The sequence below is a fragment of the Micromesistius poutassou genome (genome assembly GCF_964030765.1).
Source record: "Micromesistius poutassou genome assembly, chromosome: 3".
Taxonomy (NCBI): Eukaryota; Metazoa; Chordata; class Actinopteri; order Gadiformes; family Gadidae; genus Micromesistius; species Micromesistius poutassou.
In genome coordinates, this window is record NC_140273.1 from 6,850,815 (window position 1) to 6,876,500 (window position 25,686).

Genomic DNA, 25,686 nt, shown 5'->3' on the forward strand with positions numbered 1-25,686 from the left:
AAGGTAGATGTAATAAACAATTGTACAAATTCAGACATGCATGAGGTGTTCCATTTGCAAAGCAGCCCAAAGTAAACAAATTAATTAGAAATTAACGGCAAAAAAAAAAAATTGTACACCGTAGTTAGGAATATACACGCAAAAGGTTTATTAGAACCAGCTGTATGAAACATGGAGCAAGAAATTTGTCTGCCCTTAGCCATTTTTATTGCTTTGATGACACCCAGTGGACAAATTCTCCAATGAAAAACCACGCAATATCAGACTATACAGTTGGTGTCAGAAATGATACATTGGCCACGTGAAACTCCTTTTCAATAGAGACACTGTAAAATGAGTTTTATGATAATTGTATTGAATCTTGCAACACACAACAGTCCAATTGAATGACCAAATAGTGAGAATCAGTCCACGACATGAACCATTTGACAGTGAGCCACCTCCTGTTATTAAACTCACTGGCAATAGGCAAAGAACAAAAATACAACTAATATGTCCCCTTTAAGTTTACTTTGTTGAGTTTTATTGGCAAGGAAAGTGAGCAGGAGGAGCAGTGTTACAGTGTACTTCTAGTTGAACGTACTTCCAAGTCCAGGCAGTACTGTGCTGCTTTAACTAAAGAGCCCAGAGCTCTCAGGACAGCATCGGCTCAAACACTGCTTCCATTTCAAACAAAACTAAAAAGGAAAAAAACAACACACACAAACAGGAAATGGATCAGCGAGTGTTGCTAAATTATTCAAAACGCTCCTCATTACTAACTCATTGTCCCGCTGTCATATTGAACCACTACCACTCCGTCCTGGGTTTCCAGTGGGGAGTGGGTCTCCTGGAGGCTGAGTCAGACACGCCGTTGGCCCAGTGACTGAGCTCCTGGCAGCCATGAGCGAGTGGCGCTGCATTGTCCCGTGGAGTCGGTCACTGGCCCACGCACCCCTCCACACAGGGCTGGTCCTGGGACACGCAGGCCTCCGTGGAGCACATGAAGTACACCTGGGGGCGGGACCACAGAGCGTTGGTTGTGTGAGTGCCAGACCCACCCACCCACCTACCCACCCGCCCGTCTACAAACAAGCACACACACCCGACCACCCACCCACCTACAAACTACACACACCCACCCGCCTACAAACAACCACACCCACCTACAAACAAGCACACACACCCACCGACCCACCCGCCTACAAACAAGCGCACACACCCACCCACCGACCCACCTGCCTACAAACAACCACACCCACCTACAAACAAGCACACACACACACACACCCACCGACCCGCCTACAAACAAGCACACACACCCACCCACCCACCTACAAACAAGCACACACACCCACCTACAAACAAGCACACACACCCTTTGCCTCAGAGGGTTGTAAAAACTCCCAGCTGCAGCGTGCACAAGTAGTCACAAAAATGTGAATTGCAACAACTTGATATTTTTCTTTCCGACATCCACAATGTAAAATTGGTATTCAGAATATGCCATGTGTACAAAACAATTTTGCAAGTTTGTCTTCTGTACAAAAAGCCAAACAGATCATTGTGTACTAGCAGTGGAATCTCTGGACGGCTCCTAAATGCATGCCGTTTCACAGTTCAGCCTAATCATGCCGTGTGATATAAAAACACAGGGAATATTAATGACATTCATTTGTGACGTGTTCATTTGGCCATGTCAACGCTCCTCACACACACCAAACCAAATAAGGAAGCGGCGTGAAAGCAAAGCCATGTTGAAGCCAGCCGTAAAATCCCTCGGGCTGTTTATAATGCACCCTGCCAAATATGCATATACACATGGCCTAAGGTGTAGACACTTACATTCCTAGGTGCATCAGTACAAATGTAACATGGAAAACTCTAAGATGCCTATATTATGTTCAACAACTAAAAGCATCATCAAAGTACACACACACACACACACACACACACACACACACACACACACACACACACACACACACACACACACACACACACACACACACACACACACACACCTCTTGGTCCAGCTCATAAGTCTTCCCCTTCTGGAGGAACTTGAAGGTGGTGATGGTGAACCTGCGGGTCTGGCTCCCAGGGGAAGGGAGAACAACGTTGTGTGGTGCCGGATCCAAAGGGTTAGGACAACTGCAGAGAGTAGGGAGCGCAAGGCCAGTCAGTCTGGGTACAGAACCCACAGGGGCTCAGCCGGCTCCATGGCATAGACTGGATTTCAAGTGAAAACATTAGGGAGAACCCCCCCGAAAAAGTTTGTCGATTTCATTAGGAGAAAGGACTTGTACTTCATTATCTGTATGCTCATTTAATAGAAATCGGGTGACAGCGTTTATTTTGCAATTCTTTGGGGACCCAGAAAAGCAGCAACACACCATGAACAGTGAATCCCAATCTATGTGGTCGCCCCCGCTGCCCCCTAACACCGTGTCTTACTTCACTCCATGCTGGCCCGACGGACACCAGCACATACTCACTCCTTGTAGAGGAGGACCCACATGGCGGCTCCCGAGCGGGGGTAGGCCACGCAGTAATGCACCAGCAGCACCAGCTGGAGGTCCGGAGGGTTGACCAGACGGACCTCCAGATAGAGGGGCTGCCCCAGCAGCGTGCGCAGGGGCATGTGGTACTGGGGGTGGAAGCTGTTGTACTGGGCATCTGGAGGGGAAGAGGACCAAGTCAGGGATGTCATCGCTGGCTGGAACCAGAGAGGCTGGCTTTCAATAGCGGTGTCTGAAAGCCACCATAAGAAACATTCCCACAGAGTTGGACAAAACATGAAAGACCTTTCACTGGGCTGTACTTTAGACCCTGTTTGTCTGATCCATCCAAAAATTTCAACACTTCTATGAATTGTGCCCAACTCAATACATGGAATTCAGGCCCCGCAGCGAGAAATATAATTTATTTCCTTCATCTAGCTTATCAAAGAATGGGTGGGGTCCTAAAAAATGTTGGAAGCCCCGGGGACCCGAGCTGGCACGAGTCAGCTTTCAGAACCCCGATTCATGTCTTGGAGAACAGGGAAGAACAACGGCACACACACTCCCGTCCGCCTACCTTTCGCGATCCGAAGCTGAACTCCGAACACTCCCTGACCTGGAATTCCAGGTCCCAGGGATGGAATCTTGGTCATGTAACCGGTGGTTACCAAAGGGGGGCCAGGCTTGTAGCGACACTCCACAAGGATCCTGGGGGACGACACGGAATCGTTGCTGTGGCGGTCACACAGGGTTCAAACACAAAACAAAATAGAGGGGCCAATGCACTTGACCTTCATGTAGAGCCAACATCAATAATGACAATAAAGCGGTCGTTAAAAATCAAGATTTGTCATACAGTACAAAAATATTCTGTGTATCCCCTGAGGTATTTGCAACAGGAATGAAACATTTGGAGATGTTTTAGTGGCAGAACCTGGCGGGTGAGTCTCTGGTGATGGTGCCATAGCCGAGGGTAATGGACTCTACTTTATTGACGATCTCCAAAATGTAGATCACCGTCTTGCCAACGACCTGTCAAGAGGGATGCAACACATGTCACAGGGAACAGGTCAATCCATTACTCAAGACAAAAACCTGGATCTGATACAAGGCTAGACACCAGTTATTGGAGTACAGTGTGAGTATTCAGAGACAGTGAGAGAATTCCTCAAATTCCTACTTCATTGGTCACCCTTCAATATTTATGACCAATGCCAGTCCATCAAACGGCCAAAAAGTAATTCTTATTTTACTATTGAAGTTTAGTAGGACCATATTACACCAAAATACTTATTATATATATATATATATATATATATATATATATATATATATATATATATATATATATATATATATATATATATACACAGTGGTAGGCATAATATATACATATATATATATACATATATATACATATACATATACATATATATATATATATATATATATATATATATATATATATATATATATATATATATACACAGTGGTAGGCATAAGTTTAGGCACCCATGCTAAAGTTGACTAAAAAGAGGAATTAAAAAAATCTTTTGGAAATTGATCTTAATGCCTTAATTAAACAAATGAGGAAAAAAAAAAAAACCCTTAAGGACACCAATTTGCTTTGTGAATGAATAATGTATCGTAAATAAATGTTCTCCATTAAGATAGAGCTTTTGATTCTATGTACAGTACGTTTGTGAAGACTCATGTCGCAACCCAGAGACACAACATGGTCTTTGCATGGTCTCTTTTGACGTAGCAGTGAAATATGGCCTTTAGTGGAAGCAAATTAATGGTACTGTCCTATAGAGGGCGCCATAGTGTATTTAGCCAATAGTCACTTTGCATCAACATCAAATTGACTAGTCTGTACTATTCTGTATTCAATTCACATTCATTGAAAAATATACATGTAAATAAAACCACGGCCATGGACCTGTGGAACCTGAACCTCACATGCAACGCACCAAAGACATAGAATACTGCCTCACAGTATGTACACAGGAATATTGACACACGACAAACCCACAATCCTGCGTGCCCCGCAGCTGTCCATGGGGATCAGAAACAAGGCGTAGTCGGCCGTCACCCTCTGAGGCGTGCACGACGGGTGGCCCGGGGCGGCCAGCAGGGCGGGGGACAGAGGGGGGTCGGTGAGGGATGCGGGCACGGTGAAGACAAAGTGGTGGTCGAGGGTGCACTCTGGGGTAGACATCCAAACACACACAAAGATTGTCAAAAGGTCATGTAAACAAAAATGTAATGCATGTCAGGAGGCAATTGATAATGAGACCCAAGGTGTCCAATAACCTTTTCAAATTGCATGAGAGAGAGAGAGAGAGAGAGAGAGAGAGAGAGAGAGAGAGAGAGAGAGAGAGAGAGAGAGAGAGAGAGAGAGAGAGAGAGAGAGAGAGAGAGAGAGAGAGAGAGAGAGAGAGAGAGAGAGAGAGAGAGAGAGAGAGAGAGAGAGAGAGAGAGAGAGAGAGAGAGAGAGAGAGAGAGAGTGTACTGGTGGTGCGACCCACCATCCATGGGGTAGTAGCATGAAGGGGGCGGCGTATTAAAACAGCAGCTCAGGGAGAGGCACTGCGGCTGGGTCAGAGCACCCGTGCCACAGGGGAGACGCTGGTCCTGAGGAATGTTGCATCCTACGGAGACAGTTTAAGGGTTCAACGTCAACGCTTAAGATGAAGGGGACGCTGAGCCCGCGCAATAAAGCCATCACTTGACAATGAAACTGTTCAGACTTAAAAATCAATTTCCCACGGAATGTACGCTCACCTTGACCCGGAGCGCCACGAGGTCCCAACCCTGGTGGCCTGGTGAGATGGGCAACCTGGGGGAGGTCTGGCATGGCGTGAAAAGGGCGAGGGGTAGGAGGAGGGAGGCTGGCTGCTAGGGTGTTTTGAAGGATGGGAGGAGGAGCCTCAGCTGCCGGGGTACCGGGCAGAGGAGGACGGTGAGGACACTGGAACTCCAGGATTCGCTTCCGGGACTGAAATGCGTCCCAGTACCTGAGCCGCAACGACAGGGTCGTGGGGGTCTGAGGGGAGAGGGGAGGGAGAGAACTGGACATTACTGCCCGCTACAGGACACGTACAATGCAATTGTGAGCTGGGGAAACACTAGAACTTCAACGCTAGCATCACAGTGCAAGGTGCTGTACGTCAAAATGGGTTTTCCCATCGTTGACATGCCAGATATAACTGTTTTGCAACTCTTAAAAGCATTCTTGACTCAACAGCCCGGAAATGTGTACCAGTTCAGTTTCCCCTCATTACTCCACTATCCGGTATACATTCAGAAGCATCTAGAATAACGGCAGTAGGAGCCCACAGGAGATGGTCAGCCCTAACCTTGCGCTGGCTGTGGCAGGCTGGTATTGGAGACTCAAACACCAGTCCGGGCGCCTTGGTACGCAACAGCTTGAACTTGCACAGCGGGGACACAGACGAAAGGCGCAGCCATGTCTTCTGGAAGTCTGCTGTTAAAGCTGGGGTAGAGTAAGGGAGGGGAGGAGGTCAAATGGCCGGTTTCCCTGGAGTTAGGAGAATGGATGGCTCCAGCCCAGCTCCCGTCGCAACACATCTTTCCATCTCTATGGAAAATAGGAATCTAAATAATAGTTATATAAAAAGGATATAACCTTGTTTACTTTGTTACTAGTAAACTTAAAGGGGGCCGTGTGTAGAATGTAGTGGCAACTAGCGGAATAGACTTGGCAGAAATGGGTTACAATATCCACAAATGTTTTAATTACTGTATGATCCCAATAAATCATGTTTTCTTTGACTTAGAATGTGCCCTTTGTATCTACATTGCATGACATTCGTCAATAAGCCCTTTTTAGTTTTTCCACTGACCTCTGACCTGGATGGAGTCCGGATGAGGAGAGGGCAGGAAGGCCATCATCCTCTCGCTAAAACACCGGAGCCTCGGGGGCTGTGGTCCGAGGGTCCTCAGACGTTTGGAGGCAGAGGTCGAAGGTGTGGAGCTGGGGAACGGGGTTGGGGTCGGAGTGGTAGGAGGCTGAGAAGGGGCCGGCGTGGATCCATCAGAGACGGATCCTGGGGTGAACATTGACCAATAAGGATAATACTGACTATATGGGAGTGGCTGCTGTGGAACGAGAAGCTGTTGAGGAAGAGCGGGGAAGGCAGGGCTGACAATTCTCTCGGGGCTTTGAGGGACTTGGGAGAATGTGTGTGGCTGCTGGTACGACTGCTGTGGATTCAATTGCTGGTCGTAAGGAGCCATGTGGGGTGTATGTGGTGGGGTAGTCGGGGGACGTGCTGTAGTACTTTGGGTGGAGGGGACGGGTTCTTGGCGAGGGTGATGGGAGCCGTACAATGGCATGTAGGGCTCATACCAATGATAAAACCCCTGCTGAGGAGGCCATTTTGGATACTGGTTCCCCAGGTCCACACTGGGGCCAGATGTTTGCGCCACGGCAGGCTGCTGAGGAGGGGATGGGGGTAGGTGGGGAGAAAACTGCTGCTGGCCAGGACCTGAGTAGAGATGGGGGAACTGAGGTGGAGGTCCAGGAGCCACATCTGGAGAGGGTTGAGAAGGGCTTTTGGGCTGGGGCCCTGGAGGGTAGACCAGGGGGAGATGAGGGAACGGGGGCCCAGGGTGAGGATAGTTCAGATGGCCAGGAGGCCAGATCACCTGCCCCCAGGTCACGGATTGAGGCGGTGGAGGTGAGGCAGTGGTGGCCACCTGTGCAGGAGTGATGGGGTCCGGAGGGTGGGGGTGCTGGGGGTCGATAGGAGACAGTGGAGGGGTGTGTGGCGGAATGGGGACGAGCGGGAGAAGAGGGGAAGAGGGGTCTTGGCAGGAGAGAGAGAATTCTTGATCATCCTTCAGCACTCTGAGGTGGAGTCCCTCCTACAACACCAGACAAAAACAAAGCAATCAAATGATAAAAACCCTTTTTCAACGCTGTCAAGATCTCTTTGTGGTAAACCAGTCACTCAAAAGGGGAACTTACTTGAGCCTGCAGACAGGGAGCATTGAGGGGAATATAGAAGAGCAGATTTCCAAGTGGGGCCTCTGTGCGGTAGGCACACTTCGGAGACACAAGCGGCTCCCAGTCGTCCTTCACTGGAAATATATCTTCACTGACTCATAGCAGGACAACACCCAGTACTCTATGGTGGCTTTACAATAATATTTCACATCAACACAATTGTTCAATTGCCAAATTAGACATGCTATGGATTATTCTTGCTGGTTAATAACACTTGAATTATCTTCTCGGCCACCGCATTCTCCCTTGCGACCCGATTAATGAGTAAACCAAGTGGCCTCCATTTTCCAAAAGGGTGCATATAATCCATAGCCTCGTTAGACCAACGGGCTACGGCCATTGAAAGGCCCTCCCGAAGCTAAACAAATGATAGGACCATGATAGGCATCAGTGCATGGGGGAGGGAGTCCGAGTTCAGGACGAACAAGGGGCGCCTCAGTCTGCAGAATTTCAAAAACAATGCGGTGCCAAGGAAGGTTTAGCAATGGATGGAACAATCGCAACCGTTTTATAAGAAATAGACTGTACAACGATAACAATGTCTAACTTCCCACCGAATTGGCATGAGCACAGAAAGCAGCATTTAACTTTAGAATCAGACTGCCTGGAGGTTTTTTTTAAATAACGTAAGCCTGTGTCCTTTGTCAAAATCAACATCCACCCAGCGAAGGCTGAATATCCGTACAGTCTCACAAGTCATAATTTAATCCGAGCACAAAACTGTCAGACCAAAATTCCTTTACAACACCAGCGTCACACACACCTATGGTTCCAAGTGAGGGGATCTCCTCATCCATCCCATACACGTGCACGGCCACCCCATAGGGTGAGCAGAGGGCCCACGGGAGAGAGAGGGTTAGTGGCGGAGAGGCAGGGGTCTTCTGCATCGGACAGGAGAGTCTCAGTGGGCTGCCCCACCACAGCATGGGCAGCACATAGCTGCCGTTCTGACACAGACAGATAGACAGACAAGACAGACGTATGGAACCACTTAATTTCTACCACTCCTGCATATCTGTTACAGTCTCCGCATTTAACAAGGGAGAGAACCACAAAGTAAAAAAAGGAAGCAATCCAGGCAATACCAGTTGCCATGGTAAATGAGCTGGTAATCAGCAGTAATGAGAAGAGGGAGATGGCAGGTTGGTTGTTGCTACCTGCTTGGTCATGTAACAGCCATCGTAGGGAGCTTCCACTACCAGGCCATTCCTGGAGGCCTTCACCGTATAACCACAGTTTGGTGGCAAGTGAAACACAGAGATGGGGAAATCCCCCTCTAGAAAAGACCAAAAAGTGGTTACAAAAGTAAATGCTATGGAGTTACACTTTTTTATAGTGTAGCAGAGAATCTGATCGTATTTGGATATATAGCTATATGTTGTTCAAGTTAGAGAGTATGAGTTCGTAACTGAATGTTTAAAAAAATATTTATAGGCCTACTCGAATAGATAATACATTGGACGTTTCCATTGTTAACAAGATTTTGATAGGATCTGATTCCATGGCACCTTTAGCGCAGAAACGCAAAGTAGCAGCACAAGTTTACTGGCTTCGTGCTGTGCCGTTATGTTATGCGACGACAAATGTTGTTAAAATTCACTGAACATAAATAAATAAAAGCCACGCCCACCTCTGTCCACAAACAGTGCGTATCCTAGTCCAGAGGCAGTCAAAGTCATGGTGGTGTCGTCACACTGGACCAAGGGCCTCATAGCCTGCCATTCCGAAAAGGGAGTAGGCCTGCTGTCGTCAAATGAAGGGCCAAATATATTCGCCTCGTGGATTTCCTGAAAGCCTAGTGGAGGAATAACCCATTTAAAACCAACACCGTTTTGCTCCGGTGGAACCATAACCTTGAATCAATAATGTACAAAGTGCTTGTTACCTGGGTAGTCTGCTTGGTAAGCAAGATATCTATCGGAACCTTTTGTATTTCGAAGTTCACTGCCATTTCCAAATTTAATGGTAACTTCCGATGCCCTCTGCTCATATGTGTCCGGATCTGCAAGCTGATGGGGAACAGTTGAACGATCGAGGGCTGGTGGGCTCAACCCCGCGACCTTAGACCGCTGCTGGGGAAGAGCTGAGCGGGCAGCGTTGGGCAGAGCACTGCCTCGGTGTCGGAGAGCCTGCCCAGCCTTTAGATGGTATTCGCTCTCCACTTTATCTCGGGAAGCAGGCAACCCAAATAATGTCTTTAACTTGACGACTTCACTCAAAGAAAAACTTAAATGTAGATTGTAAAAGGTTAAAGTTACTATAAACAAGCACGTGGATATTTTTCTATTCCGTTTACCAGACATCTCTGAATACTTGGGTTTGCTCACGTGCACAGAAACATCACCTCGCACTACTGATTAACAATCATTTAAGTAGCCTATCACGACGGGATGGACATGGTTGGTCTTTTTTAACTTACCTACGGAGTTTCTTATCTAGAATACAACTAGGACCAATCCATCTACAGTTGCCTATGCCGAGTCATTTAAACAGTTTAATTATAATAACTATTTAATGCACAGGTTCATCCTCATTCATTTGTTCTACTGGTTTTCTATAACTGGGAAAATACACACTTTATTAGATTGTTTCCTGCATTTCAATAATCAGGACCACATAGTTAACTGAGTGGCAGAAATATAATAAATACACACATAAGAGTAAACAGCTGAGTTACGTAAGTTACCTAAGTTACAAGTTGTAAGTTACCTAAGTTACCTACAAGTTGTAAGTTACGCAAGTTACATATGTTACGTAAATTGCAAGTTGTAAGTTACGTAAGTTACATGTTGTAAGCTACGTACGTTACGTACGTTTTACAAGTTGTAAGTTACAATTGTAAGTTACGTAGGCCTAAGTTACAAGTTGTAAGTTACATACGTTTTACAAGTTGTAAGTTACAAGTTAAGTTTCGTAAGTTACGTAAGCTACACGTTGTAAGTTATGTAAGTTACAAGTTGTAAGTTACGTAAGTTTTACAAGTTGTAACTTCTACTAGGCCTACTACTACTACAGCCAGACCAGGCATGATGCTACTATCACTACTAATCCTTCTATTACTACTGCTACTGCTACTACTTCTACCACTACCACTATTACGACTACTACTACAGCCAGACCAGCCTAACCCATTTCACTAATTATCTGTTCATATCTTTCTTATTTTTAGGAACTTTGACTACTTAGATTATGTATTATTCTATAAATTGTGTGTTCCCTCCTTCTCCTCTGCATTGCTGTGCTGGTTGAATCAGTTGTATTTTTGTTGTATCATTATTTTACATTATCCTGTAAAAGTTCATTTTCACTTTTTATCAAGTTATTGCAATATTACAATTACTTGATAATAGTATGTGTCATTCTAAATAAAGATAGGGATCTTGTTTGGGATCGGGTTACTAGTTTGTGTGCTACTTTATCATGAAGGGCATTTAAGTAGACCTAGGTCTATTTAAAGTAGCCTGAGTTGATAAAAAAAAAGAAAAGTAGCCAAAATACAACCATTCCGTAGCGCAACAAGAATCACGACGATGTACGATTGTGAGAAGAGAAAGTGTCCGGTGTTGCGCATAGGCCAACTTGGAAAACCAATAACAGTCCCAAACGGCGCGCTATTGTCAGCAAGCAACAGTGATGACGCGGTCACACCATGGACGTGTAGTGTTACAGAGGGAAATGAACCGGCGTCTCCAGCTTTTTGGAGAGAAAATGTTGAGGATATGGGTGGGGTTTTGAGGGAAAGGGAGGGAATGAGCGGAGGGAGAAAGTAGGGTGATGTGTATCCTGTGGATCAGCCGCTGTTGAGTGTTTCGGATTGCAAACAATTCTCGTGCGTCAAAGTGCATACAGGTAGGCCCCCTCGTTTGTTCAAATTGTGAACTTTTTCGGCAAGAATCTTATTTATGCGCTCGCATTAGGCCTAAGTGATCCGACTATGTGTTTAGGAATGTTTTCTTTCTACTATAGTTAACCATCAGCAAAATAGTTGAAACTCAAAAGTCGCTACTCGACAACGCTTGGAAGAGATCTGGTTATTAACTCTTCGACCGCCAAAGTAAATAGTTATAGAAGAGGCGTGTCTCCAAAGTCTTTGAAATACCGCAGTGTCTAAATAGATCAACCTAATAAGCCTGTTTGTGTGCGTGCAAGACGTGCTTATAATTTTCCGTCGTCATATTCTCGCGCTCTTTTCATAGCGGACTAGGTACAGGGCCCGGGTTCAAATGACCACGACCTATTGTACATTATGTGATATGCCTATTATGTAGTTCCTTGAAGTGTAATACAGCAAATTATATATCGTAAGAAAAGTATAATGCATTTACACACATTTGAACCTCATAGCAGCTTATTGCGTTAACGCTGTAGTAATAGTCCTGCACGTTTTTGTTTTTATACATCAGTTTATGTGAGAGACTCTCCTCCATTCTTTGGGGTGCTGTTATCAACTTAGACATTTCAAAAATAGATGCATTGATAATAAATAGCTTTTTGACACAGCTTAATCCTCTGACAGACATTATTTCGAAATTGAAAAATGCTATATTAGATAATTAGGCCTATTATACTTTTGATTTTGGGTTTAATTCATTACATTTGATTTGATTGCACATTACTGTCAATTATGTTGGGTCAACTGTTATGTTTTCAGCCATTTCAAGGATAGTGGTGTTAAATGTCCCGGGTGGGTCTGAAGCAAGAATACAATCTGTAAACAAATGGGTTTTGAAGCCAGAAATGTAAAATCATGTACTCACAATATATATAGCCTAGAGATGCTACATAAGTAGGCTTATTGATAGCATCTGTAGTTTGTCTTCTTTATTTCGACACATGTTTAGTAGTTGGCCCAAGCAGAGGCTTTATTGTATTGCCCAAGATCCAGTATAACATATTAAACATATTATTCATTTGTTGTTTGAATGAAGAGCAGAGGATCCCAGGGGATCGTTGCATGGGTGTAAACAGGGGTGTGTTTCAGTGCAGATGGGCCATGCAATTACTCCTAAACACAGTGTGAATGCGACGTCTGGGACAGGTCCTAACTCGCTGTAGCTGCCCTTATTCCCTCTGTTTTCGGGCCGTTATTTCCTTCTCCTCTGGAGTTGCAGAAGCAGTTCAACTGTTTGTGTGTGTGTGTGTTTCTCTCTCTCTCTCTCTCTCTCTCTCTCTCTCTCTCTCTCTCTCTCTCTCTCTCTCGTTCTCTCACGGTATTAGTCTGTTGAAAACACATTTTCTACATAAATAACCCACACCCCTTCCGTTGGATTGTGTTATCTGTGTTCAGTGAGCTATCATGTTGATCCTGGCCGGGATAGTCCTTCTGCACATCACCACCATCATCCTGCTCCTGGTGGCCACCCTGGATAATGTAGGCCTGCTTCATCGTTATTAGTACTATGATCATACCTGGATAATGTAGGCCTGCTTCATCATTATAAGTACTATTGATTATACCTGGATACTGTAGACCTGCTTCATCATTATTAGTACTATTGAGTTTCTTTGGTTTGCCTTTCCACAAACAACTTGTCTATTATAATTTTGTTAACAAGCAGACATTGGACTAATGCTGCAAGGCAATTCATGTTCCATAAGTTGTGATTTTATTCCATACACGTGTGTGTGTGTGTGTGTGTGTGTGTGTGTGTGTGTGTGTGTGTGTGTGTGTGTGTGTGTGTGTGTGTGTGTGTGTGTGTGTGTGTGTGTGTGTGTGTGTGTGTGTGTGTGTGTGTGTGTGCAGTGCTCCATAATCCAGCTGTTAACGCAGGCATTCCAAAATTTGTAATCAAAGCTAGACTGCAAGCACTCCCCACTCAATATAACCTTTCTCTATGGTTTCCAAACCTTCATGAACCATTCAGCTTCAATCAACAGCGCACATAATGAAAGAATGCCCCGCATTTAAAGGACTATACATTGTCACGATCGCATTGTTGACATTACAGCGAATGAACTACGCAAAGTATATGGACTAAGCACAATACATACAAACAAAAAAATACAACTGGTATAATAAAAATATAACTGGTTCACACATTTGAATAATAACTCCCTAGAAACTGTTCTTAGAGACTCTCCAAATACTCCTGACGTTGTTATTGTTGATATTTTAAAAACCATTGTGATTCTGGAAGTTGGTTGTTGCTTTGACATGTATATGGACCTGTGTTTCTCAGATTTATTTTTTAAATACCAGCTGTTAATTCATGCTCTGACAGTAGGTGGTTATAGCACAAAACTAGTTGTACTCATTTATGGTAGCCTTGGACATGTTCATAGACTCTGTGTTAGAGGATTGCAAATTGCTGGATTTAATAAGCAGAACTAAAATAAACTCTAAGCAAATAGCCAAATACTGCTCTGTGTCAGCAATCATAGGCAGTCTGCATATATGGAGAAGGCGCTGTCATCTCTACCCCTGAATATAACTATATACAGTATTATATACTTAGTTGTAAATACTTGCACAGTGTTTGTGTTGTTGTGTGAGACATAATAGGCTCTTTATTAATATTTGGATGCTATGGTGTTGTAGTATTGGTCATTCCAAATCAATGAATCAAATTTGTGTGTGTGTGGTAAGGAAAATAAAATTCCTTCTGCATTAAGATTTTCTGTAACCCAGGGGGCAGCTGTTCTCTGTATTAATTCTGCAGTAGTATTCGATGTGCATTTTAAAAGAGAATCGCTGTAAGATGTACTGTGACGTCCACAGGCTTGGTGGATGACCGATACGATGTCCACGGACGTGTGGGGACGCTGGATGCTCAAAGGGGCTGACTGGCAGTACGAGAACCTCGCCGGCTACCCTGAAGGTGACCCCCACCACACAGAATGATCCTTCTCATAGAAAAAGATACACAAGGGAATGTCCCGGGTACAAACACAAAATAACTAGTGTCACGTCCAACGTATTTTGAGAGTAAACAAAATCGACCTACATTTGTTTGTTGTTTTGGAGAAACAAGGAGTGTATCATTCTCAGTTTTGTCTCATCTTGAGTCAGTATGTATGCATTGTATAGTGAAGCATGCACAATAGGTTGAAATGGCATTTTCACTGTGCTCTGTTTCTCCATATTATGTAGTCAATACTAACACCACGATAAGCACTTATTTATATATGAAGCTCCATAGAATTCTCTACTTTAGCAGTAGCCCTTCCGCCACATAGATTCCAACACATCCCTATGTTTCACATTGTCTATGGTTGATCCCTGACTTTATACACTGATAACCACTCCGGTAGCCATCATCAGCACAACTGACATCAATAAATATGGCCCTATGAGTGCCCTTGTTTGAATCAATCCACTTACTATCGCTCTTTCTGAAGTTTGCTGTTCTTTGTCTCCCCCTACAGAGTATCTACAGGTAGTGCAGGCCACCTCTGTCCTGGCCTGTATCTTTGCCATCTTGGCCCTGTTTGTGTTTGTGGCTCAACTGTTCACCCTAGGGAAAGGACAGCGCTTCACATTCTCTGGAATCCTGCAGATGATCTCCTGTAAGTAGCACTGATGTCAGCTTATCCATTAAATACAAAACATGCAAGCTGTAAACCTGTCTGAGAACAGGGTCAGTGGGGTGCCTGTAGGTTCATTGTATCAGTTATTGTAAGTGTCAATACCCCCTGGGGTTTTCCTGCAATGTTTGTCATGTTAACATGAACATGAGCAGCCGGGGGGGGGGGGGGGGGGAGGGGGGTGGGGCTCGCAAGAACAGCTCATGAAAAGCTCATAAAAATGTGATCAAACCGTCTGAGCCATGCTGCGACATGTAACCATGGCAACCCGCATCTGCCTCCTTCACCTGGGCAGGCCTGTGCATCATGATCGCCGCCTCGGTCTACACCTCGGAGTTCCACAAGAATGAGGGCGGCGGTGGCCGGTACGGACACAGCTACGTGCTGGCCTGGATCTCCTTCGTCCTCACCTTCGTCCTGGCCGTCACCTACATCGTCCTGAGGAAGAAGAGCGAGTAAGCCCGATGCAGGGGGTGGTGGGCGGGGCCATACGACGGCTCTGTCGGGAGGGTTGACCTTGGCCGAAAATCATTTGGGAAAGAATTATTTGGGTGTTTTTTTTTTTTTTCAAAAAAGGGTTTGAAGTTAGGTTAATCTTTCGATGTGTTGAATATGTTACATAAGTGAAGATGGAAGTCTAGATGAAGGGGGAGGTTGAGATGCTGGTGAGGCTTCATGGGGAGTCTTCGGGGGGGGGTGGGGGGGGGTACTGGGGCATGGGGATGGGTTAACTCAAAAGGATAGATGTGATGGAAGGTAGTTGGGTTCCTTGGTGGGGGGGGGGGGGGGGGGGCGGTCGTCTTAATTCCTCTTTTGTGGCAGGACGATCCCATGGTCGTAGAATTACCCGTAAATAATGTTGTGTATCGCCACTGTGCCTAAAGAGATTTAGAGAGCAGAAAAAAAAAATCTATAACTGAGCCCATAGCCATTTGTTTTTTGTATAGTTGGTGAAGCTAGGAGGGGGATGTATTAGTCATAAGCATTTTGTGAGTATACAGCGAGTACCATGGGGTGACCTGTGATTACAACGGTAGTGGCAGGGCAGTTTTACTGTATTCAAGAACACAGGGTAGGAGAACCTCAACATTCCCATTGCAGGACTGGAATCAGGGAAGAGACCCCATGGCTTGACGCTCCGTGTACTACAAAGTTTTATTGCTATTTTACAAGTGAAGTATATTTTACCTTTTTATGTTTGTGTACTTTGCGGCATTGTAACCATTTATAATATTTGTATACCTTTTTAGTTTGAGACCGTGTTTGACTGTTGTGTTGTAGTTGGCTGCTATCTTAGTAAAGTACATATCATTTGTACGCGTGAAAAGAAAATGAATGGAAGACAATGGGCTTTCCCGCCACCATAGTACAATGTAAGCCATACCATTTATTAATAAAAACAAAAAAATAAACGACTCAAACCAGTGTGCAGTGTGTACATCGTCTCCTAAAACGTTTACAATAAATAAACAGTGTGGAATCACACGACAAAGCCTCCACGGGCCAAAACAAACCACATTCACCATTAGGGTCCTAAACGATTACTGGGTTCAAATGTTGCAACGTTCCACTTTTTGTGAACACAGCGACAGCCCGGTGCCGTGGCGGTCGTCTCAGGTTCTCAAACCGGTTCTGGGGCATCAGGATAGTGGTGGTGGAGGCGGGACGCCCCGGGCCGCTGTCAGGGGGAGGCCCACTCGGGACAAAGCAACAGTATTGTGTCAACTCTAAAGAGAAGAAGACTAATGCACGATGACTCCTGATGTGACAACCTTCCCTCAGGCCCTAAAACAGACCTCACGACCACACACAGGAATGTTCCATTGTGGCGCTCTCCTGGGGGTGGGAGGGGGAGAGGAACTGGAACCTTGAATGGGACTGTACTAAATTCCTTGGCCAGAGGGGGTGATTCGCTCCTGGACCACCAAGTGGAGAAGGTGGTTCTGCTCAGCCGAGAGATAGGGCCTATTGACACGCACACGCACACACAGCCATTAAAAAAGTTACACGGTTGATATGGAAAAATGAAGAAAGTAGTGGAAACGGGCCTCGTCTCTGGCGTGATGGAAAGGCTTGAGGAATGCTCACCACAGCTCCGTTTGAAGAGACTTCAGGGATTCTGTGTCTTTTTCCTGGCAGGCCATCTGTAAAACACATTTGCCATGACATTCGGCATAAATAAGGCCTTAACTGCAAAGGCAGATCACCTGGACAAAGCCTCCTCCACACTACTGGTGCTCTCCTCGTGAGAGCTACTCGCTACGTTTGTTAGCCTGTTCATTTTCAATGCCTTCTTGGAAGGATTATTAAAGGAATAACGCCTCAAGGCTTACTATAACCAAATGCATTGTATACACACATAATATAAGAGTACATAAAGCATTGAAAATATACACTCCCGTAGACATCTCGGATGCATCCGCGTGTAAATGCCCGTTCTGCACTCATACATATTGTATGAGTGATGTATGTGTGCATGTGATGCAGATGTAGACATTATTTTCCACTTCCTAAGTGAGGACGCTGGAAGCAGGAAATCCTGTTGGCTGTGAAGGGAGCTTGGCTTTGTTTCTCACCACCACTGACTGCAGCAGCAGGAAGACGGTCTCCGGCAGGAAGGTGGCTGTGGAGCACAGAAGAGAAGTCATTCAGCTGAACGAGTAGAACGGCTTTGCTCCACCAGCGCCCTCAGCGGCGTTAGCGGCGGTACTTCCACCGATGCACCGACCCGTAACGCCAGTGAGCACCAGATTCTAGTCTCAAAACGGCCCCTTGAGGAGTGGAACGTGGGCAGGACTATTTCTACATCTGGCGGAAAACTAAACGATGTATTACATAAGAATTCACCCTCAGAATGAATTTGAGACACAAATAATCTAAATAAAGGTTTCTGTGTGTGTGTGTGTGTGTGTGTGTGTGTGTGTGTGTGTGTGTGTGTGTGTGTGTGTGTGTGTGTGTGTGTGTGTGTGTGTGTGTGTGTGTGTGTGTTTACCCTGGCTGTGCGGATCGAAGGACTCCCAGGCGTACCGCTCCAGAGTCTGAGCATGCTCTGGCAGCAGCTTCTGGGGAGGGGGCTGGGGGGGGAAAACAATGTCTGAGTTTGTCAAAACACAGCTCGTCAGTCGTACGGACAACGTTTCAAACATGACAAAATGAAGAAGGCTTCAGGTCAAAAGGGCTTCTGGATCCAATGGCTGACACAAGGCCTGTCCTATATTGCATAAGACCTGAAATCTGTTCAACCTTCTGTCTAACCTTCCCCAAAATAATGATGGCTGTAATGACCGAACAAAGAGGACATTTATCTCAAAATGATTCATTTTGGGCCGAGTGCATGAATTCATGTAGAGGAGAGTGAGCGTTTTTGTATTTATTTCAAAAGACAGTTGGAAATTACAATGTGGATTGTTTGTAGAGGGGGTCGATTTGATAGCATTTGAGGGTAAAGATATATATTAATGAATAAATGTTAAATATATGCACAGCAGAATGACGTACGGCCGGGCCGGCTACCCCGCCCGACTCAAATAGAGCAGCAAACCGCTCGGTTACTGTGGCTTCGGAAATGGCAAGAAAAACACCCAACCAAAATGTCTACCCCAGGTCATAACTGTCCTGTCTGTCCATCGCTGGAGTTCTGAAAGCCACTGAATGGCCTTATTTATGTTTAGGATATGAAACCCTCGAGCACGGAGAATGTCGTGACAATGGCTAAAGGACGCGCGGTTGCGTTAACGATGGAGGGGGCTGAGCCTCCGTAGCCAGGGATTGGGTCTGTCGGTGTGACATCACATCACGGTGATGACAGCGCTGCTCAGGGATCACCACCCAGACATGGAGAGGAGCCGGCATCGCTGCCGTGACCACGGTCAATGCCTTGGCATGTGTGTGAATGATAACCACGCTGTGAGGCTCGGCTATATGCGCGACAGTGAGTAGGAATCGTGTGTAGCAGGCCGATTTTGTTTGATTGATTTTGCACAGCAGTCAGCCCTTCCAATCGTAATTCACCACAAACCACATTTGATGACTAGCGCCTTCTTGTGGACACAACGGCGCAGAAGGGATTCAAGTCATTTCCTACCTATCAAATCAGTCTTTGGACACATTTTCTAGATGACTATAATACATTGATAATGTGGTGGATGTGTGGGGTTTTATCCACCACAATAATAGTCATCTTTCCCTTAAAATGTATTTCAGTATTCTAAGAAATAAGACCAACTCTACACATATTAGAAGGAATATGTTACGTGTGGAATGGTATATTTCATCCCTTTTTTCAGTTTGGTTCCGTGTGGGTATCACACAAGTGTGGGTGCACATTTCTGTGTTATTTACGGCTAAAATGCATGAAGTTCTCTGTCCCGGTGCCTACCTCAAGAAACATGAGCAGCAGGACTCTGGAGATCTCACACTTGGCCACCAGGTCCAGGAAGGCCCCTGAGAGGAGCAGAAAGCATGGGAGAGTCTCACTCCATAGCACAGGAACACCAGGGCCACCAAGGTGAAGACACACATACAAGCTTAGATAGTTTAGATAGCTACTCAACCGACCGACGGGGGCGTTGGTGGTTGGGAGCTGCAGCCCCCTCTCCTGACAGATCAGCTGCATCTCCGTAAACACCGTCAGCGCTCCATCGTAGTCCCCTGCCCAACACACACACACACACACACATCGTCAAATACACCAAGGCATACACAAACACCCAGACACACACAATACACAAAGACACACACAATACACCCAGACATACACAATACACAAAGACATACACAATACACCCAGACATACACAATACACAAAGACACACACAATACAATGCACAATATCATACAATGGTAATCTAAAAAATGAGCCCCCAAATAGATTACTTGTAACCATGGGTTACATTGGAGTAAATCATTTTGGTTGCTGTCGAACAGTGAGTCCGGAACTCACGGGTGAGGATCTTGCAGGTGGCCATCTCTCCCATGGACAGCAGAGCCTCCACGGGATTCTGCGTCTGCAGCTCGGCAGCCCTCTGGTAGTGAACCACGGCTTCCCCCGGCCTGTTCATCTCCTACCATCACCATCATTATCCAGGGCAGAAGACGGATAGAGTTAGATTACTCACAAAACCATGGGTAATGCTTTCATGGACGTTTAAAAAAAAAAACTGTTGTGAGATCCTACAGGGCAGCTACGTCGTTAAGCGTCATCTTACCTTGAGTGCGTTACCGAGCTCTAAAGACAGGCTGGCTGCCATGATGGGCTGGTTCATCTCAATGTACACCTGCAAGGCATCGGTACAACTGTGTTACACGGCCGTCTTTGTTGGAATGTGGGCAAGAGAGCAGAGCTGGAATGCACAGAGGACGCAATTCTCCAGATAGTAAAGCAACCCTCTCCCCTTTATTTGGAGGTACATGAAGATAGCAAGGAAACACAAAGCAACAACAGCACCATGTGAGCTTTTCTCTAGCACCTCAAATACGTTTTTATGAATAAATGTTTTATGCCAATCCTAAATGCTTGTCGTTCTTTGCATTTTATTAAATGATACAAGATCATATCTATATTGATAACCATATGTCTATTTCACCAACTGCTCATTGACAAAGATACGACATAGAAGTTTTAATCCTTTATGGGTATGACAGGCGAGTCTCGACCATAACTTGGACTGGTTAAGTTTCAGTACCGCATCCTCCTCACACTCAAACAAACCTCCACTTCCTTGTTGAAAGAGGGCATGTCAGGTTAAGCAGGAAGGGCCGGTGGCTCTGAAAGCGGCGTGCTAATGAGACTGTGCAGTGTGTGTGTGTGTGTGTGTGAAGGGGGTCATTACCTTGATGGCGAAGCTGTAGCAGTTGAGTGCGGCCTGCAGGTGCTCATCAAACCCCGGGGCCTGCAGCGCACGGTTCTCCTTCTCCGAGGACAGGAAGAGGCGGGCCGCGTCTGTGAGGGCCAGCGCCTCCCCGGGGGCGTTGAACAGGGTCTGCTCACACCTGGAGTCCGGAGCGACACACACACACACACACACACACACACACACACACACACACACACACACACACACACACACACACACACACACACACACACACACACACACACACACACACGCTTCATGTTCATCCATGTATGAATCAAAACAAACGAGATACCACACGTGTAATTCACATTACCCTTTAAGATCATGTCCAGCATAATGGTTTCATCAGAATTAACTTGAAAGTTCAAGTTATGCCACCAGCACTTTGGAATACTTGATTCTGGTTTGTCAATAACTTTTCAAAGTTCTTTATTTTGATTTGCTTTGAGGATTTTCTTTTTGCATCATCACATTGTTGTCTTCGATGAATATGTACCGAATTTATTCTGAACTGTGAAAAGGCAGAGGGGTCCCGTCATTGAAAACAACGCACGCCCTTTGAGCATCATTGACCAAACAGAATCAAGTATTCAACAACACTGTGGTATACTGTAGTGCTTGAGCACTGGTCAGCAACCGCAGCTTCTCCCTGGCCGCATCACCGGCCCCCTTGGTACATTACGTTCCGATAACGGGAGTTATTATATGGTTATATATAGTCATTTAGTTACCGTGCCATGGCAAGGTTGCAGAAGGCAGCATATTGAAGGCAGTCCTGCTGCTTCAGCTCCTTGGCCAACTGACCTGCAACACAGGTAATAAGCAAACATGATGAGAGTGGCGCCAAGTATACGTTTCTACCAAACAATAGCTATCAAAATACACACACACACACACACACACACACACACACACACACACACACACACACACACACACACACACACACACACACAACAAGCTAGTTGTGTTTTGTTTTGCTAATATGTTTGAGTTAGTCATGTCAGTCTGAAGTAAGGGTTTTGTTAGGACAAGTAAAGGATCTTCAGTTACCAAACTGTTCGCTTGCCTCGGCAACATTGGGCTTTCGAAGAAAACGCCTGACAGGAGAAAATAGTCCAGACAAAAAACAGAATGATGAATGCAGTACCGTTATAGATCTGAATATAGCTAGCATCCGATGTTATTGACAATTATCAACGCCACTGCTATCATTTACAGTGTCAAATAACTATTATTTATATGTTTAGTGAATTTACTGACTATGACAGACTATCATCAGCTGATTTAACAGTATGAATCATAAACCCATTGCCTGGCGTTAGTGTTAGCACGTTAGCTGGCTCTGCATAGATGAGAACGCTAGTTTGCCAGCTGGTAATTATTAACATTATTGATTGTACCTCTCCGAATACCTTAACGCGTAACATAAGAACCAAATCGCAATGCCTTACTTCTTCAATTTATTTGAAACAGCACGGTATCTCGTCAGAAAATCCCCTTCTGCAGCCATGATTAGAGAATGACAACAGTCAACACTAGATCGATCCCGGAAGTCCTTGTACGACTCGAGCGGCTGTGACTGGCTTGTAGAGTCATGTGACTTTTGCCTCACACAAAAGTCCAATGTTGGCGTTTGGCATAGTTTAAATAAAATGCATTTAAATGCATAATGTAAGTGCCGCCAGATGGAAAAACTGAAATTGCAAATGAAAAATCGAAATTATAGAGAGAAGAGACTTTATTTCCATATTCTACATTTGACAACATTAAATGTGAGAAGATGGCAAGGTTGGGCCTTTTGTGTTGACATAATTTTAAAAAGTCCTTCCCTTTTTATAAACGGTTATAACTATAAAATAAAAAGAGCAATCACAAAGGTGGCAAAGGCTATGAGATAGAGTCTGTGTTTGACAATTTAATTCAAAGTAGAAACCCACACACATACAAAATATACAAAATTGTAATATATATATGCCTAAAAATCATTGTTATCTTCTGCCAATAGCACTGTTTTAGCTAAAGAAAGAATCCTACATCATCTGTGAGTAGAACAAGAATCTATTCTAAACAATAGACACACACACACACACACACACACACGCACACACACGCACACACACACACACACCAAATCGCGGTGGACATTCAAAAGTTTTCATAGAAACATTCCAGCGCGTCTTGGTTCTGATCACCGTGGGGGGTCTTCTCCTTCTGCGGAAGTGAAATGGGACAGTGGTCATCAGGTCACAGTCAGCCACCGAAAAAGCAACGCGAAGGCAGCTGGTTCACGCTCTTAAACGAGTGGGTTTCGGGGCCCGCACTCACCGCTCCCTGGGAGCTGCCCGAAGCTGCTCTGCCCGGGCCGGTGTCCTGTCTGGCGGCGGTGGGCTCCAGCGTGTCGTAGATGGACCCGGGCGTGGCCTCCAGGCTCTTAAGGGGAGCAGATGTTACAGGATGACGTCGTTAATGTACACACACACACACACACACACACAGCTCAGGGTCAACCTGAGGCAGACCGACAGGAGGGAGAAGGGGACGCTCTGTGCCGTGTTTAACGCTGAAGGATGTGGAGGAGCGGGGTGGTCCTACGTACAGCGTAGACGTCGGCAGGAGACGTTGCCATGGCGCCCTGGGGGGCGGGGTCCTTGTGCTCCTGCCTGCCCTCCCTCGCCTCCCCCGCCTCGGTCGTCCGGCTGCCGCGTTTCGCCAACGAAGGAACGTGTCCCTAGAGAGAGAGAGTACACAAGTGATGCTCTATCTATCTCTCTAGCTCTCTTTTCTATGACCGTGACCACTGCTCAGATTGCATACACACACATACACAAATAGACACACACACAAACGCACACACACACACACACACACACACACACACACTAGACACAAGGTAATGATCTTACTTTGAAGAGATACAGTGAGCAAGCAACGCTGGAGATGCCAAGGACCGCAGTTAGGGCCCCAACTATTGTCATATTATCGTCCATCGGCATCTGGTAGCCCTTATCTGGAACACACACACACACACACACACACACCAACAAACACATATGCACACATGCTCGCGGGCACACACACACACACACACACACACACACACACAGATCATTCAATAACACACAGATTTACATTACAGGTAAATGGCAGGTGGTGGCCAAGTTCTTTTACTGTCATTCTTCAAACCACTTGCTGATGTCTGTTTTGTCACTTGCTTACTGTGGTAGTATCAGACCCTATAGATAACCACATATTAGTCAAAGCATAAGCCCTCCATTACCTGTTTTAACCCAAGTAAAACACTACCACATCCTCATGACTTTAAGCTAAAATAGATTTGGTTGGCCACGTGGTTCCTATAAAAACACACCCATCACTTGAATGATCAAAATGAATGGCATTTTATTAAAACCATTTCTCATCACGTGCAGGTGTAAGATCCGGTGTGAGAAAGTGAAGAGAGAAAGTGAGAGGTTATATTTACTTTGGAAAAAATAAAAAATAAAAACTTGAGTAGAATATGGAGTAGAATATAATCAGTTCGAGATTACACAGTACAAACAGTACTGTGTATTCATATTGAGTAGCCAAGCAATATAACTCACCTATCACCTGAAGAAACCAGTAAGCAACTTTTCCGACCACACCTCTCAGCTCACAGCGGTACATCCCAGAGTCAGAGGAGTTCACTTTGACGAGGGCTATATGACTCTCATATGGAAGGATTTGTAGTTTTAATATTTTATTTTGTATAGTAACGTTATTCGGTGAGAAGCAATGTATAGTGGCTACACTTTGGTTGACCTGTGGTGTCACCTGAAATTTGAGATGGACCGTTTCACCTGAAAGTGCTACTTGCGTGTCGTTGTAAGCCACCACGCCTAAGGAGCATATCAGACCAGAGCAAAACACACAGACAACACACTTGATCAGTGTAAAGACTGAGTTAAGACATTCTTTATTCTATAATCAGGTTAGTTGCATGAGATCAAATAAGTATTTTAAAAGGGAAAGCTTACTACTATGTCAATAATGAATCAAGTAAAATTTAATAGAAAATAAAAACTAGTAACACTTTACAATAAAGGATAATAATTATTTACCATGAGTGAATGCAGTCAGAAGGACCAGACAATATGCATTCATTCTGTATTAATGCATATTACTGCATTAAGTATTGTAAATTGAGTACAGGTGTTTCCAAAAAACGGTTAAAATTCTTACCTACTGAATGAATTCCTGGACAGAAATTGAGTGAAGTAAGTAGAAATATCCCTGAGAATATCTTGGAGATTGGCCTGAACTCTTTAATACCCATGATGTGGAATTATTGGAAAGCAGTTTTGCCGTGATGCTCTGCTGACAAACTTTGTGTGATCAAGCTTGTTTTTAATGTTCCAACCTCTGACTTTCCGCCTGTATAGACAGATTGTGTGTCTGTTTCTTCCTGGGTATTTCTTCTATTTCAGCAACTGGAGCGTTGCGTTAGCAGGCTTCCTGTTTTTACATCAGAACTTCCCCAATGTTATCTCATGTTCCAATGTAAGTCCAAACAACTGGCGACAAAAGTTGCATAGGCACAGGAAAACCTCTTAACAATTAAAGGCGAGAATTAAATTCTCCTAAGAAAGGATTTACCTGTTCATATATCTGAGGTGTAATGTTGGCATGCATCCACAGTGAGACAGTGTTGCAGTGTTTCAGTGTTTCAACTGATACTGCAGAATGGCTGCGGCTAAAGGGGAAGCATGGTCAATACAAACAGAGGCTAAACAAATAGAAAAAA

The 25,686-nt window shown here is 45.0% G+C and overlaps 5 protein-coding genes across 7 annotated transcripts; 1 reads left to right on the forward strand and 4 right to left on the reverse strand.

Moving 5' to 3' along the window:
• Positions 1-918: 918 nt before the first annotated feature.
• LOC311340540 (zona pellucida sperm-binding protein 4-like) lies at positions 919-7,618 on the reverse strand (the record flags this gene model as incomplete). Its single annotated transcript, XM_084465408.1, has 13 exons — positions 919-993; positions 2,004-2,133; positions 2,478-2,658; positions 3,061-3,191; positions 3,418-3,515; positions 4,519-4,691; positions 5,015-5,137; positions 5,433-5,532; positions 5,846-5,982; positions 6,353-6,483; positions 6,898-7,078; positions 7,480-7,485; positions 7,615-7,618. 13 exons carry the CDS (start codon positions 7,616-7,618, stop codon positions 919-921), a joined length of 1,470 nt encoding a protein of 489 aa, XP_084321534.1.
• Positions 7,619-8,207: 589 nt separating this feature from the next.
• On the reverse strand, positions 8,208-9,821 carry LOC311341335 (uncharacterized protein; the record flags this gene model as incomplete). Its single annotated transcript, XM_084466242.1, has 4 exons — positions 8,208-8,465; positions 8,676-8,794; positions 9,149-9,313; positions 9,404-9,821. The coding sequence occupies 4 exons, from the start codon at positions 9,819-9,821 to the stop codon at positions 8,208-8,210; spliced, it is 960 nt and encodes a 319-aa protein (XP_084322368.1).
• Positions 9,822-11,287: 1,466 nt separating this feature from the next.
• emp1a (epithelial membrane protein 1a) lies at positions 11,288-15,704 on the forward strand. The gene is made up of 5 exons (XM_084465484.1): positions 11,288-11,367; positions 12,806-12,889; positions 14,237-14,336; positions 14,884-15,024; positions 15,338-15,704. Exons 2-5 carry the CDS (start codon positions 12,815-12,817, stop codon positions 15,499-15,501), a joined length of 480 nt encoding a protein of 159 aa, XP_084321610.1. The 5' UTR covers positions 11,288-11,367; positions 12,806-12,814; the 3' UTR covers positions 15,502-15,704.
• Positions 15,705-15,833: 129 nt separating this feature from the next.
• On the reverse strand, positions 15,834-22,447 carry f8a (coagulation factor VIII associated). The gene is made up of 12 exons (XM_084465483.1): positions 22,355-22,447; positions 21,954-22,000; positions 21,632-21,704; positions 20,874-21,033; positions 20,250-20,318; positions 19,985-20,105; positions 19,600-19,692; positions 19,421-19,485; positions 18,035-18,116; positions 17,619-17,665; positions 17,131-17,186; positions 15,834-17,007 (listed from the first exon to the last, which is right to left on the reverse strand). Exons 1-12 carry the CDS (start codon positions 22,411-22,413, stop codon positions 16,926-16,928), a joined length of 954 nt encoding a protein of 317 aa, XP_084321609.1. The 5' UTR covers positions 22,414-22,447; the 3' UTR covers positions 15,834-16,925.
• Positions 22,448-22,701: 254 nt separating this feature from the next.
• On the reverse strand, positions 22,702-25,293 carry nfam1 (NFAT activating protein with ITAM motif 1). Of its 3 annotated transcripts, XM_084465256.1 has the most exons (7): positions 25,125-25,293; positions 24,743-24,781; positions 24,506-24,601; positions 23,807-23,910; positions 23,500-23,631; positions 23,229-23,333; positions 22,702-23,114 (listed from the first exon to the last, which is right to left on the reverse strand). In XM_084465256.1, the coding sequence occupies exons 1-7, from the start codon at positions 25,216-25,218 to the stop codon at positions 23,049-23,051; spliced, it is 636 nt and encodes a 211-aa protein (XP_084321382.1). In that variant the 5' UTR covers positions 25,219-25,293; the 3' UTR covers positions 22,702-23,048. The 3 variants fall into 3 exon arrangements, with proteins under 3 accessions (XP_084321382.1, XP_084321381.1, XP_084321380.1); XM_084465255.1 differs by having other exon boundaries at positions 22,702-23,111; positions 24,506-24,781; XM_084465254.1 differs by having other exon boundaries at positions 24,506-24,781.
• Between the last annotated feature and the right edge of the window lie 393 nt (positions 25,294-25,686).

Coding starts and splice junctions, on each gene's coding strand:
- emp1a (XM_084465484.1), top strand. CDS start 12,815: ATGTTGATCCTGGCCGGGATAGTCCTTCTGCACATCACCACCATCATC. Junction 12,890..14,236: donor TGGTGGCCACCCTGGATAAT/GTAGGCCTGCTT, acceptor TGACGTCCACAG/GCTTGGTGGATGACCGATAC. Junction 14,337..14,883: donor CCTCGCCGGCTACCCTGAAG/GTGACCCCCACC, acceptor CTCCCCCTACAG/AGTATCTACAGGTAGTGCAG.
- f8a (XM_084465483.1), bottom strand. CDS start 22,413: ATGGCTGCAGAAGGGGATTTTCTGACGAGATACCGTGCTGTTTCAAAT. Junction 22,001..22,354: donor GTTTCAAATAAATTGAAGAA/GTAAGGCATTGC, acceptor TTCTCCTGTCAG/GCGTTTTCTTCGAAAGCCCA. Junction 17,008..17,130: donor TCTCTTCAAACGGAGCTGTG/GTGAGCATTCCT, acceptor GCGTGTCAATAG/GCCCTATCTCTCGGCTGAGC.
- nfam1 (XM_084465254.1), bottom strand. CDS start 25,218: ATGGGTATTAAAGAGTTCAGGCCAATCTCCAAGATATTCTCAGGGATA. Junction 23,334..23,499: donor CTCCTGCCGACGTCTACGCT/GTACGTAGGACC, acceptor GCTCCCCTTAAG/AGCCTGGAGGCCACGCCCGG. Junction 23,115..23,228: donor CGGGCAGCTCCCAGGGAGCG/GTGAGTGCGGGC, acceptor TCACTTCCGCAG/AAGGAGAAGACCCCCCACGG.